This window comes from Filicampus tigris, chromosome 16, assembly GCF_054856515.1.
Source record: "Filicampus tigris isolate MCC_2025a chromosome 16, RoL_Ftig_1.0, whole genome shotgun sequence".
In the NCBI taxonomy this organism is placed as follows: Eukaryota; Metazoa; Chordata; class Actinopteri; order Syngnathiformes; family Syngnathidae; genus Filicampus; species Filicampus tigris.
Genome location: NC_141232.1, coordinates 4,365,767 through 4,378,953, shown reverse-complemented (window position 1 = coordinate 4,378,953; position 13,187 = coordinate 4,365,767). Strand labels below are relative to the sequence as shown.

General features: G+C 42.6%; 1 protein-coding gene across 1 annotated transcript; it reads right to left on the bottom strand.

Annotated features, from left to right (window-relative positions):
* Positions 1–9,764: 9,764 nt before the first annotated feature.
* Positions 9,765–12,675, bottom strand: uncx (UNC homeobox). The gene is made up of 3 exons (XM_086055863.1): positions 12,344–12,675; positions 11,873–12,048; positions 9,765–11,220 (listed from the first exon to the last, which is right to left on the bottom strand). The coding sequence occupies exons 1-3, from the start codon at positions 12,615–12,617 to the stop codon at positions 10,354–10,356; spliced, it is 1,317 nt and encodes a 438-aa protein (XP_085911989.1). The 5' UTR covers positions 12,618–12,675; the 3' UTR covers positions 9,765–10,353.
* Positions 12,676–13,187: the final 512 nt, after the last annotated feature.

Sequence of the window (13,187 nt, the reverse complement as noted above, 5' to 3'; positions counted from 1 at the left end):
CCAAGTTTGGGTTCACAAATCACCGTGATGAGAAGATAAAGAATATATGACTGAGAGTACTGTTAGAGTGAATGTCTAAATGTGTTGCTGCACAGTTTATGTTCAAATAAATAAAGGGTTATGCATGTGTTTCTGATTATGCGCTAGCATTAGCATTAAGCTAGCAGACTAGCTGGGTAGCCGTGTTTTGTTTTAAATACACAAATGTAATTTTCCTACTTTTATGTTTTAGGTTATACAGGCAACTTACACTTTATTATATTATAAATTAAATTATAAATCTATATAATGGTGTCTTTGGGAGCCGTCTTTGTTGTATTTGTTTTTTATATCAACATTACGTTTCAAGATGACAGGGAAAGTGGACGTATGGCTTTCTCGAAAGTAACTATATATCTGCTTTAAGCAAATATATGGTGGTGTGATTATTTACTTTGAAAGTTCCTAGCTCCTGGTCAATAGCAGCTAAATAAATGTTCCATGTGTTAAAATGTTCCCTCCGCAGGTTCCCCTCACGCCGTCAATAAGGCTTCAGCCTCCCGGGTCGTCCTCTCCGTGGCTGATGGATGTGTTCACACCTCCGAGAGGTAAGCGCCATTGATTGTGTTCCGTTATCACCTTTCATTTGCTTGCTGCCTCTGCACAATAGGCTCCAAACTAACACGAGGTTTGTGTTGTTGTTTTTTTCTTTCCGACTTGCATCACAGGGTTCAACATTAAAGTTGGCCCGGGGGCCGGTGTGCCGCTACGTTGGGTCACTGTCAGATTTTCACATTTTCGGGCCTCCAAAATGGGTCAAAAGTGCCTTTTGTAATTTAGACCGAAACTCTTTTATCATTGAAACAACCCAGTTGAAACAGGATGTTGTGATGACGCAAGAAAAAAAAATGTGAGAAGCACACGCATGTTAGCCTCATATTGCTAGCCTTTGGCTAGCCTGATCACCGCAATCCTTAATAGATTCATACTGGCGGCGAGTAACAAGGGCGGAAAAGTGAAGCTTCATCGCCGGACATTGAAGCTAATGTTGCTAATGGTGAGTGATTTTTGTTTTTATTTGTTTCTATAATCCCGGTCCTTCGAAATATGTCCTGAAAACGGCCGCAAAAAAAAAGTTTGGGGACTGCTGCCTTTATACAAACAAAAAACAAATTGTGTATTGTTTCATTGTAAGTGCCGCGGAAATATTCTACAAAGTAATAATTTGGTAATTGATTTTTGTAATATAATCAATATTAACTTGTGCAATTACAATGCCTTGATTTGAGCGATGTGAGTACCCAGTCATATAGGAATTTATCCAATTGTATTACAAAAATTGTGGGACCAGTACCTGTTCTGACAGGGCCACCACAACTTGGCTCGTCTGACCACAGCGCAAAAAGGTTCATGTCAGACCCCGCATCACTTCAGTGAAATGTTGCTGTGCTGTCAAGTCTCACCTGCTCCAAAAGTGATTGATCAGCCAACAATGCTGTAACACGCTTCCTCTACAGAGCACTTTTAATTTATTTAGAACATTTCAGGCCCAGTTGAACACTCACTCCCCTTGGACCATTAAATGAAAAAAGTGGGCCCAGAGTGGAGTGTCGCTGAGCTCCATGACAGAAAGTGTACATGTCAGTAGTTAGCAGGGAGCGCTAGGGGATTAAATAATGTGCATGTAATGGTGAGATGTGAGGTCTTGGCCTTGATGGTGTTCAGAAGGTTTGCAATAGCGCTTTAATTGTCAACGTCTTGGACTCCCTCTCTCCTTGCAGCTCTTGTCAGAGCGTTTTTAATTGCAGCCAAAAATGTCTATTAGTCAAGTCTCCCTTAGGCGTGCACTGTATCCCATTACGGAGGTCAAAGTGTGAACTGCGCTGGCTGACTGCAGAGATTCTGTCAATCTATTAAGAAGTTTGTTTTGGATCAGCCTTTTGTAGAATTGCATACAAAAAATATTCAGAAAGAAAGGTTCATTTTTCTTACTTGAAAAGCTTTTTTTTTTTTTTTTTTTTTTTAAATGAAGCTCAGAGTCATATATTCTCTAACCCATTGACCCAACTATAACACACACTGAATTCAGTCTTTCAGATAGTGATTTTTTAATCATTTTTTTTTTTTGTCTTGAGTTGCCAACTGATTTTTTTTTTTCTGCAATTAGCAGTATTAGCAGGGAACTTCACAACAACCAGCAGTTTGGCAGATAGTGAGCAATTCTTCCAAACAAATATCTTGCTTCAAGCTTTTTTGTTGCTACTCCCAGATGAAGTTTATTGTCAAACTAAACATAAAACAAAGAATTATATTATATTTTCATTTGTCTTTGAAAGGCCCGCCGGCTTAATGCTACCACACAATTAAAAAACACCATCGACCGGCTTATGTGACTAGCATTGATTACACAGTTATTTTGAACTTTTAAACATCAAATTTAATAACGTCGGACACTTTTTGGCGGGAATTGTCCGCCCCGCTACATCCAAGCTATAAATTGCTCAAAGCAACCAGTGGCTAATTTAACTATGACCCATTATGTTCCTCTTCTTTATTGGAATATGTGACATTGCGTGCGGGTGGTATAAATTGTGATGAGCATACTTTTGTAGTTTAAGTTCAGTTCCTACCTCGATGTAGCCGAAGTGGTAGATTTTCATCTTAAAGCAACACTGTGGCATATGTCCGTTTTTCCCATCCCAGTCCTGAGTCCCATTCAACTAGTTGAAAGTCAATGTTTCATCAAAACAGAATTTTTTTTTATTAAAGTCGAATTCTTGCCCAGTGCTGCTTTAAAATGTAACTAAACTAGGTAGAGGTAAGTAGTAAATCAAGAGGGAAGTCTTGCACAGCTCTTGTTCCACTTTCCATTCATGCGGACACACACGATGGCCCCCCCAGCGGTGGCAGCAGATGGCCCGCGGATTTAAGTCTTCTCCTTCTAAAGCAGCAACACGCACACAAATAAATGTAGACAGTAGCGCATGAAGGTCTGAAGACAGCGTTTAACTCATCCCATCTCGGGTACTTTTTCACACTTCACGCTTTATTAACCTCCGGGCCAAAGATTCCTCTGGAAGTCGGCAAAAGGGAAAGACTTGTCTCTTTCATACAAATCACCAGCAAGCGCTAAGCCCCCAATGACAACATTTACACGCTGCCAGGATTGTGCGTAAGGGTGTGTTTCGGTAAATGGCTTATATGCTCCCACTCAATCACGGATACCATTTGTACAGGCAATCCAAGTAACATTTTTAACTTGAAATCTTAACTAGGCCAATTCTGGTGATTGTGGTGAATACAATTCTGATTAATTGGCTGATTAATTTTAAACATATTCAATAAATGAAATAGCCTTTTTTGGGGTCCCTGAGCGCATACAACAAAGATATGAATTACATGCAGATCATCTGACTGGTTTACAATATTTTAACCTATAATATTTAACTTTACAAAAGAGAGAGAAATCCGCAAAAATTGGCTACTTTTTTTTTCTGATATTTTGGGGCGGGATGTTTGAATATGTTTGTCATTGTCTTATGTTGTAATATGTTGATGTGCGAAAAAAATATTAAATTGGAAAAAAAGTATGATCATTTTTCCAGATTTTCAAAGAGGCAGTATCGACTGAGTAAATCGGCCATACGATTAATCGGTCGGGCCTTAATCGGAACTATTACTCAAATGTAACATGGCCATTGTAAATATTAAAACTAAAAAAGCAATATTACAAACTAAAAATTAATCTCACACAATTTTCTTGATTTCTTTCTATATTTTTTTTGGGGGGGGGGCGTACTGTATGACGACTGTGGCACAATGTTGGCAGGACATCAGGCTGCTCCACAGAGGGTCGAAAATCCTCTTTAAATTGTCCAATTGGAAAACAAGAAGCCAAAATCGCGTGATTTGCGATTATAGTCAACTCCAAGTAAAGTTGACTCATCGACTAGTCGACTAATTGCTTCAACCCCTACTTTAGATGTGTTTATGTTTTATAAAAAAAATCCCGGTTCAATGCCCAACTGTATCATTTGAATTGTATTTTTCCAACCTTAAAACGATGGATAGTAGAGCTTGATAAGCAAGTTCGTTCGCTTGCAGGTGTGAAGTCAAACTTCCACACTCGGTTTGTTCTGCCACAGATTCAACCCCCGCTGTGATGGCGCTGTACAGTCTTATTGATATTTGAGACAACCTGCTGGCCGTCTGAAGCCCACACGGGCGTCACCATCCCTCGGATCACAAGCAAGCGCCTCGCCTCGGTTGATGCCATCTCTTTTTCGTCTATTGCAGCCTTTCAGCTATTGACCAAATGACAGTTTGATTCTCGCAAAGCTTTCAAGGCTGCAGCTCGGGATGCTCTCCGGGGTTCTCTTTGTGTGACTCTGGCAAACTCGGTGATTCACATCGATCGGACAAAAAAAAAAAAAAAAAGAATCGAATCGCTTACATCAATGGAGAGGCCAAACAGGGACGTGGAGGTTGGTTTCGCTAATTTGTCCTCGTTTTAGAGGATGGAAGCGAGACGAGTTGTAACTTTGGGAAATACTCCAAAGCGGAGTTTTACGAAACATCCTTTCCAGCATCCTGATTCTGGATCACTTTATTTGCCACCCCTGTTGCTTCCAGTCCTTGGAAGTAAAGATGGATGCCGAAAAAGTTTGACTTTGAAATCGGAGAACATTTGTGTACACGTAGCGGTACAAAACTACCTAAAACAACCGACCCCAGCTTTTCCCATCATTTCAAGTGCTCATATTTTCTTTTATAAGTGATAACTTACAAAAAAAAAAAAAAAAAAAACACACAGCTAAGGAGCACATGTGCATGAGGCTTTACGATTGGTTCTTTTCTTGTAATGCGCAGCCACGCCTGCTTCAAAAATGGGTTCATAACCGCCATCGATATAACACAACAAAAATGCCGTTGTGAAAACTGTCTAAGTTTAGGCTAGCTGTCTTTTTATAATGGGCTCGGACGCTTTGATTTCTAAAAACAGTGTCTTTTAATTGACTACATTTACTATATAAGGCGAACAGTCTGCCAATAAGTCCGTATAGGCTATTTAACCAAAGTGAAGCCAATTACAAAGGTGCTAATTGGTGCATATATACATATGTCGAATTGTTTGGCCACAACATGTGAGTCGACGCAAGAGCTTGCAAACGTTCTGCCTTTTAACGTGGTCATTTAATTAAAAATGTGCGTTTTATTGTGCTTGTGTTTTTTTCAGCTTTCTTTCTTCACTTCTTGAGCTCCATTAAAGGGTCAGAATTTTTTAAACGGCTCCCAATTAAGCTGCATTGTGGATAGTGAATTTTTTGGGGGGCCATTTTGCAAAGTTAAAAAAAAAAAAAAAAAAAAGGCAACTTGATGCATGCGACGTGATTTTAGTGCTATAAAGCGCGCATTGTGTTTGCCGTCGTGCTTTGATGTGCTGTGATGCGCGTGTGTACGCTACTTTTTTTTTTGTGTTTGTTTTGTTTTGTTTGTGTTTGTGTCTCTTCGCCTCTCGAGCTCTGTCAGGCCGCCAGCTGGAAGACGAGCAAGGGGATAACACGCATAGCAATCACAACAGGAGTGTAACTCACCGTTTCCTGTGCAAAAATGTCAACTCTTACTGTAAAGCCCCCGCCCCCCACGCGCCCCCCCCCCACACAAACACACACACTTGGCACTCACATTTCACGCACTTCCATCTCACTCAACTCGCGGCCGAACTTTTCAATGCAAATCGGCACAAAGCGAAATCTTTTAAATTATCATTATTATTTTTTGTTTCTTTTGTGTTCATAATCGACAAATGTGGCAGATGTCTCCCATGATATCGTAATCGTTTTAAGGCGAATTGGAATATGGCATTATCCTTGAAGTTGTTCAAGATTGGCTTGTGTCCTAAATATTCTCCCCTATTAATATTTGTTTTATTTCAAATTAAAAATTCTTTTAAAAGGACTTGAGAGTATTTGAAAGACCCCCCTCCCCATCATTACTATGAGCCATAGAACAGCTGCTGCATGTTAAACAACCCCCCCCCCCCCCCAAAAAAAATGCTATTTATATGTAAAGCCACGGTATTTGTTTTCAATCAGCATGGATGATTTAGACGAGAAAAAATATTTACGCTGTTGCCAACGTGTGTGCAATAGAAAAAAAAAAGAGCTCTCTAAATAAGGCCACTAGCTTTCACATGTCAGCGTTTGTGAAATTTACATTATTACACTTCGGGTCACTTCTGCCCTCATTTTATAAAACTTATGCATGCCGTTTTCCATCAATTTAAACGTCTAGATATTACTCAGACTCATATTTTCTTGAAGGGAACTATTGTGATTGGGCGCTATTGGTCAAAAAGCAGAATATTATCCGATTTTTTTTTTATTTTTTTTTTGGGCCGGGGGGAGGGCAAAAAAGTTTTTGTTTTCATATAAAGGCTATATTTAATTGTTTAATGATTTGCCTTTGCAGATGCTGCACATACAGTACATTTCCTATTCCACGTTTTCTGCATGGCTAAAACACTTTTTCAAAAATCATCAGTGCAGATGGTTAATTTGAGGCTTATCCAAGGTATGTGCGTGAAAGATAAGCATGATTAAATCCACCGGCGCATTAATGAGAACGAGGAGTGTGCAATAATCCTAAAAAGAAAGAAAAAAAGGCGGAGAGGGGGGGTTATGATTGAAGTTGCTGCAGCAGAAGAAGGCAAATGTCAAGTACCATTTGATTTTTATGGAGGATTTTTTTTTTTCTTGTATAGAGAGGCAAATGAGCCTTCATATTTGTATGATATAGTTTTGATGTGCCCTTATGTCAAGTGTAGTCATTTTCTCCAAAATCTTCGACGATTCCGCAGGAAGGCCGCAAATGACACATCCTAATGGCCCTAATTAATTTGTCCCCATTAAATAAAACTAACACACACAGAGAAAAGTCTATTAGCCTTAATTAAGCCTGATATCCTATATGCAGGGAATGTGAATTGCAGCAGACAAGCCGGGGGTGTATAACCCCCCCCCCCCCCCCTCTCTCTCTCTACATGATAGTGCACGGCCATTCCCGCCTCTGGGCTACTTCTCCTCCTCCTCTGGAGAGTTCGAAATGAGAAATGGAAATGGCACCAAAAAAAGCAGGAGGTGCTAAATTAGCTGCCTGATCTGCACTTATTGCCGCATACATCCCTCCCCCCAATATTACTTGGCCCAATGTGCCCCCGCCACCCTCCTCCACTTCCCCACACCTGCCCTCTTGGCATTCCAGGCTCGCTCGGAGACATCGCATATTTATCAAGTGCATGTGCACGCATGTCTGTGTATGCGAATGGATGCACGATGATCAGTTCAATTGAAAATCAGCGTCTGCGTGACAGGCCGACCTGACACCGCCTCGTAATTAGAGAGAAAAACGACGGCGTCCGCGATGCATAATAGAGCAAAAACAATTTACACTCTTCCCCACCCCCCCCCCGTAATGATCCCGCCGTTCAAATTGAAAATTTCTGCGGCTATACGGGTCCAAATTGAATTCATAAAGTGTGATTCATGGGCGATACGCCGCTCCTTTTTTCTTTCTTTTTTTTTTTGCACAACGCACAGCCCCATCGATTGATGGCTCTTTTCGAGCATTGCAGGCGTGCAGCTCTCAGGCAAGAAAAAGCTTAACTACTTAAGCAAATCGCTAATTTCACCTTAAGGCCACCAATGTGCAGCCAGCGATACTCCTATTCAGCCTGCTAATGAATTATAGATGAACTGGGCACACGTCCCACATAGCCTCAGAGAGCGGCGTGCATGGGAAAAAAAAATAAAATAAAATACATATACACATTCAATTCTCGTGCAAATTGGAGCCTTAAGGGGAAATACAGAAAGGAAAATGCACTTATTTTCCCTTTGTCATTGTGACTCTTATAAGACACCTGCTCAAGATAAATTTAAAAAAAAATACTCTTTAAAAGATAGGCTCACTTTTGATTGACACAAGTATGGAATTAACAAAGTATTCTATGTTATTTGCAAATGAGCCCATATAAGGCAAGACAATTTGCTTATTTTGGCTTAGGCAATTAACATACCTGCAAACAAACACAACAATTTGCGATATTTTTATATTACTGAGGGTGTCATTCAAAACTGATCATTATTATGAAAGGCATTTTTTTTTAATTGTACCTAAAATAATTAACAATGAAGACAAGCTCGGTGATACATTCTAAAATGTCAATGATGATAATAAAATCATAATAAGCAGCGAGCAAGCTTCATATAATCCCCCACATGTTCTCCCTCCTTCCACCCTAATAAGACCTTGTGCAAACAGCTGCAAGGGTGTCAATTTATGTAAATATTTTTTATATGCCTGCGATGACTTAAAGCCTCAACACTTTGGGATTATTTCACGTTTGCAAATAGAGCACCAAAAGTTCATGCACACAACACAGGCTGGATTGGCTGTTTTGTGCTCTATTATTACTATTCGAAATAAAAACCTGGCTTCCACATGTCTTGGACATGATATTGTGCAATATTGGCAAAGGGACCGTGCAGGGGGCGGCGGTGGAGGGGAGCTAACAGATGTCCCAGATCCCGCTCGGCCTCCCCGGGGAGCGCCTTCCCTATTAGAACAAATGTGTTGTGCCTTTGTAAATAGGCACGTTCGGCCCGGGCCGGCCCATTACAGCCCGACCGTGATCAATAGGCTGATAAGAGCCCGACATGGACGTGAAGGCGACACAACAATGAGCGGATATCATCGAACATCTATCTTCATGTGCACCCCCCACCACAAACCCTTCTGGTCCACAAGGGGCCCCCTTCTGACACACACACACATATAAAGTGTGAGCTCATGAAAATGCCTCCCCACGATCCAATAATGCACACATGCACGCAGCTGCCGAGGCTATTATTTTCCTATTTCAATTTGACACCCAGGCCTTTTCATGCTAATTCTATTATTCCTGGAAGTTTATGTGATTTCATATCGCCACAAATCGGTAATGTATTACCCCCCACCCTCACCTCGCACACCACCACCCCTCTTTTTTTTTTCTTTTTTTTTTTTAGAGCTAAAATAAACCGTATTCCCCCCGCAAAGTAGCCACCGGGAAAATAATTACTTTCATATCAAAACTCTGCAGGAGTGCAGCGGCTCCCTTTTGCCTCAGGCTCCTAACCTCATTTCATCTTTTGGAGTGTGTGGATGTGTGGATAGATGTGTGCGTGCGAGTGTGTATGTGTTAGGAGATGAATATATTTGTTAAGGCAATGTACGAAATACAACTTGCATTTCTCCCCAGAAGAAGAAAATCTCACGTGATTGACTGGCTCTATACCAAGAAGTCTTGTTGTCGCCTTTACTACTCTGCAAAAATAACATGAGAACACACAAAAAAAAAAGCTCCCACGGTTGACTGGTCCTACCCGGAAGTCTTTTTCTCGCCATTTAGAAACAAAACATACCAATACAATGTGATTGGCTGTTCCTATCGAAGTCTTGCTGTTACGATTTTTATTTACATTTACATATATATATATATATATATATATATATATATATATATATATATATATATATATATATATATATGTATGTATGTATGTATGTATGTAGTACAACCCAACCCCAACTCACACCTGATTGGCTGGCCTTACCCGGAAGTATTGTTGTCGCCATTTAAAAACAAAATGCAAACGCAATATACAAGATTTTCCTCCAGAAGAAGAAAAGCGCTGCAACTGTTGTCCCTTTAGAAATCTTGTTGTCGCTATTTAATATTAAAAATATATGTACTGTACAACAACCACAACAACCCCCACCGCCCAAGAACAAAACTCACACGTGATTGGCTGACCCTACCCGGAAGTATTGTCGCCATTTAAAATTAAAAGTCCAAACTCCACTACAAAACCAACGCAACATACATGAGTTTTTTTCCCACAGCATACTATCTATCTTTTCTTCATTTTTAATAGAATAGAATAGAATAGAATAGGTTTGAAGTCTAAAAAAAAGAAATTTAAAACCTATTTTTTCAACCCAAAGAGAAAAAAGGTCTCATATGATTGGCTGGCCCTACCCGGAAGTCTTGTTATCGCCATTTAAGGTCGTACACGCCGTGAGGCGATTGTATACAATAAATTTATTTAAGAAAAAAAACTCACATTTGTAAATAAATAGTGTAGTCGTTTCTTTCTTTTTTCTTTTTCTTTTTGTTAACAGCTCTTGAGGGTTTTGTTGTGTTTTTCTGACACGTTTCAAAGCATATCTAGACACTCACGCTCAAAGGGAGAGGAGAACCTAACGTGGCAAAGTTGAGCTTTGGCCTTATAACTTTAAAGTTCGTTCTCGTTTCCCTCCTGTTTTTCAGATTTATTCCGTTTTTTCGTGACAGTTCGGCGGTGGTTCCACCGGACTCTGCTCTAAATGTTCCTTCCCGCATTGTGTGGCGTGTTCATGGACCAAAGTCCCAGGGCTGCTGGAGCCCGACCCCGCCCGGTCCCTGTCCCTGTCCGTGGCCCCCGGGGAGACGCTCCTGCACCCCGAAGAGGCGGCGCACTCGTGGACGCCGGGCGCCTGGCGATCATCGGAACCGCTGTCAGAGTTCGAAGCGGTTTTTAAGGCCGTCTGGGGGACAATGAATCCGAGCGGCTGCGTGATGGGGTAGAGCAGAAAGTGTCCCTTCCCAATGAGGGGCCGAGAGGCGGGTAAGGCCGCGGAGTTGCGTCTGGGTCTGGAGTCCGACAGGAGGCTTTCCACGCTGAACGGGTTGAGTTTCTGCAAGCCGGAGGTTCGGTTGGTGCTGGAGCACAGGCTCGAACGGTGGCCGGCGTCGGTCGAGTCCAGCTCGGAGCCGCCAGCGTCCTGGTCCAAGTGTCTTTGGTTCTGGCTCGGCGTGTGCAGCGAGTGAGGCGCCGGCTCGCAGAGCGGTTTGGTGAGGTCCAAACGCGGGCCGCTGCCGTGCTCGCTGTCGGTGACGTGAGACAAGCCGCTATCGCTGTCCGATCCTGGGGTGTGAAATAGATCCCCGTGCAGGTGCTTGTTCTGGGCCTTGAGCAGGCGGCGCTCCTGCTTGCGTTTTTTCTTCTCCAGGCGATCCAGTTCTCGCCGGGCGATCTCCTCCGGGTCCATGGGCTCGCCGCTGCAGGTGGTCGGGTGTGCGTTGTGCGCGGGTCGCCCCGGACCCTTCTTGGTGTTCTCTTTCTTCCTCCACTTGGCTCGGCGGTTCTGGAACCAGACCTGTATTCATGTAGAGCGAGACAAAGCAGGTGTTTTTTTTTTTTTCTTTCTTTTTCATTTTTCCTCAAAACAAATCAATTAAACGCAACAATGTTTTAATTAACTAACTGCTCCCGCTGTCTTGTCACATGCTAGGGCCCTTAATTGGACTTTTAATTGGTCAACCTGTGCGCACACAGACACACGACAATAACTGAGGATCTGTTATTATGTTATATTTGTTAGAACTAATGTCTGGTTGGTCGGTGTAAATTCTTATCTAATATAATATTATCTAATATATATATATATATATATATATATATATATATATATATATATATATATATATATATATATATATATGTATGTGTGTGTGTGTACAAAAAAAATATTTTGTTTAAGCATTAGCATTGCTAATTAATTGTCACAACACGGTAAACAACAACGCTTTGGTTGCCGTTAAGCACATAATTTTAAACAAGCGACACAAAAACTCATTATATAATTACTAACGGTTTTAAGCGACAGAAAATAATGTACATTATTTTAAAATCTATATAAAATGATAAATAAGCAGCCCTTTGCTATTTTATAAACATAAACTTGCAGCTTGACCCACAGCACCCCAAACCGTTTTCCGAACGTGTCGAAAGGGAATCCAAAGCTCTACCTGCACCCTGGACTCAATGAGGTCCAATCTGAGGGCCAGAGCCTCCCTCATGAACACGTCGGGGTAATGGCTCTCATTAAACGCCTTCTCCAGTTCCTCCAGCTGCCAGCCGGTGAAATTTGTGCGCGTTCTTCGTCTCTTGCAGCCGGGACTCTCCTTGTCCAGGTCCCCCGAGTCTGTCAGCATATAGCACAAGCATGCAGATTGTTTTTTTTTTTTTTGTTTTTTTTTTTGCTTGATTTTGAGGAAACATCTGGATCGGGTGTTTTTGAAGCACGCAGACAAGTCTGCCTCCTTGTTTACAAGAGCAGCAATCGTTTGCTTGCATTTCGAGTGTCATTTTTGCGTCATTTCCCCCCCCCCCCTCAGCCAAAGGCATGCTCGAAGGGAAATGCTTCTCATTGTGCTCGTCACGCGTGATAATTGCTCATTTTTCCCGCACCGACCGCGCAAGCACCGAGGCGCTCTTACCTGTCAGTTTATACGGCTGATTGTCTCCGTTCATCCCGCAGCCAGCCGCCAGCAGCCCGCCGGAGCCGCCCACGGACGCCGCGCACGAGCCATTGAGTAATCCGTCTATAGAGAAGGGGACGGCGGCGGCGGATTGGAGCTGGTGGCCCGCGGCCAGCTCGTAGACGTGGTGATGGCTCAGGTGGTACGGGAAGCCCACCATGCCTCCGCCGCCGCCGCCGAGGGAGCCTCCGAACTGGGCGTGAGGCGGCTCCAGTATCCGGCTGTCCATCATCCCGCGGACGTCTGGCCGGTGATGTGTGTAGGGGTGGGATTGTTATGCTTTTTTTTTTTTTTTTTTTTTTTTTTGGGAGGGGGGGTATTTTAAAAAGCACGCAAACGCGAGTGTGGCCGGCGAGGCGGGGGCATGATGTGTGCAAGGCAGAGATGAGCTCCACTTTATCCACATGAACCTCCCCGATAATTAGCCCGGGTTTGTGGGCAATCCGAGACCCAATGAGAGGCGGTAATGGCCGCTGACGTCACAAGCTCGTATCCTCCCCATCCCATCCCCCTCCCGTATCGATTGCTAATTAAGGCTGACATCCACCTCAATAAACAATATCAGAGCTGTCACAACAAGACAAGAGGGCTTTGATAAGAACTACATTGCAGCTTCGACCGAGGACCCACCGGGAGGAAGGGCTGCCTGCATCCCGGCGAAGGGAGCGGGCGGGCGGATAGCTTGGAGCAGGAGTCGGCCCCTCCTGCATGCACGGACCGGCTCCAGACACCTTGACTTTGTTTTGCACATTTTCTTGCAAAGAATGCTCAGCACATACAAATCTAACGTCCTTATGTCTTG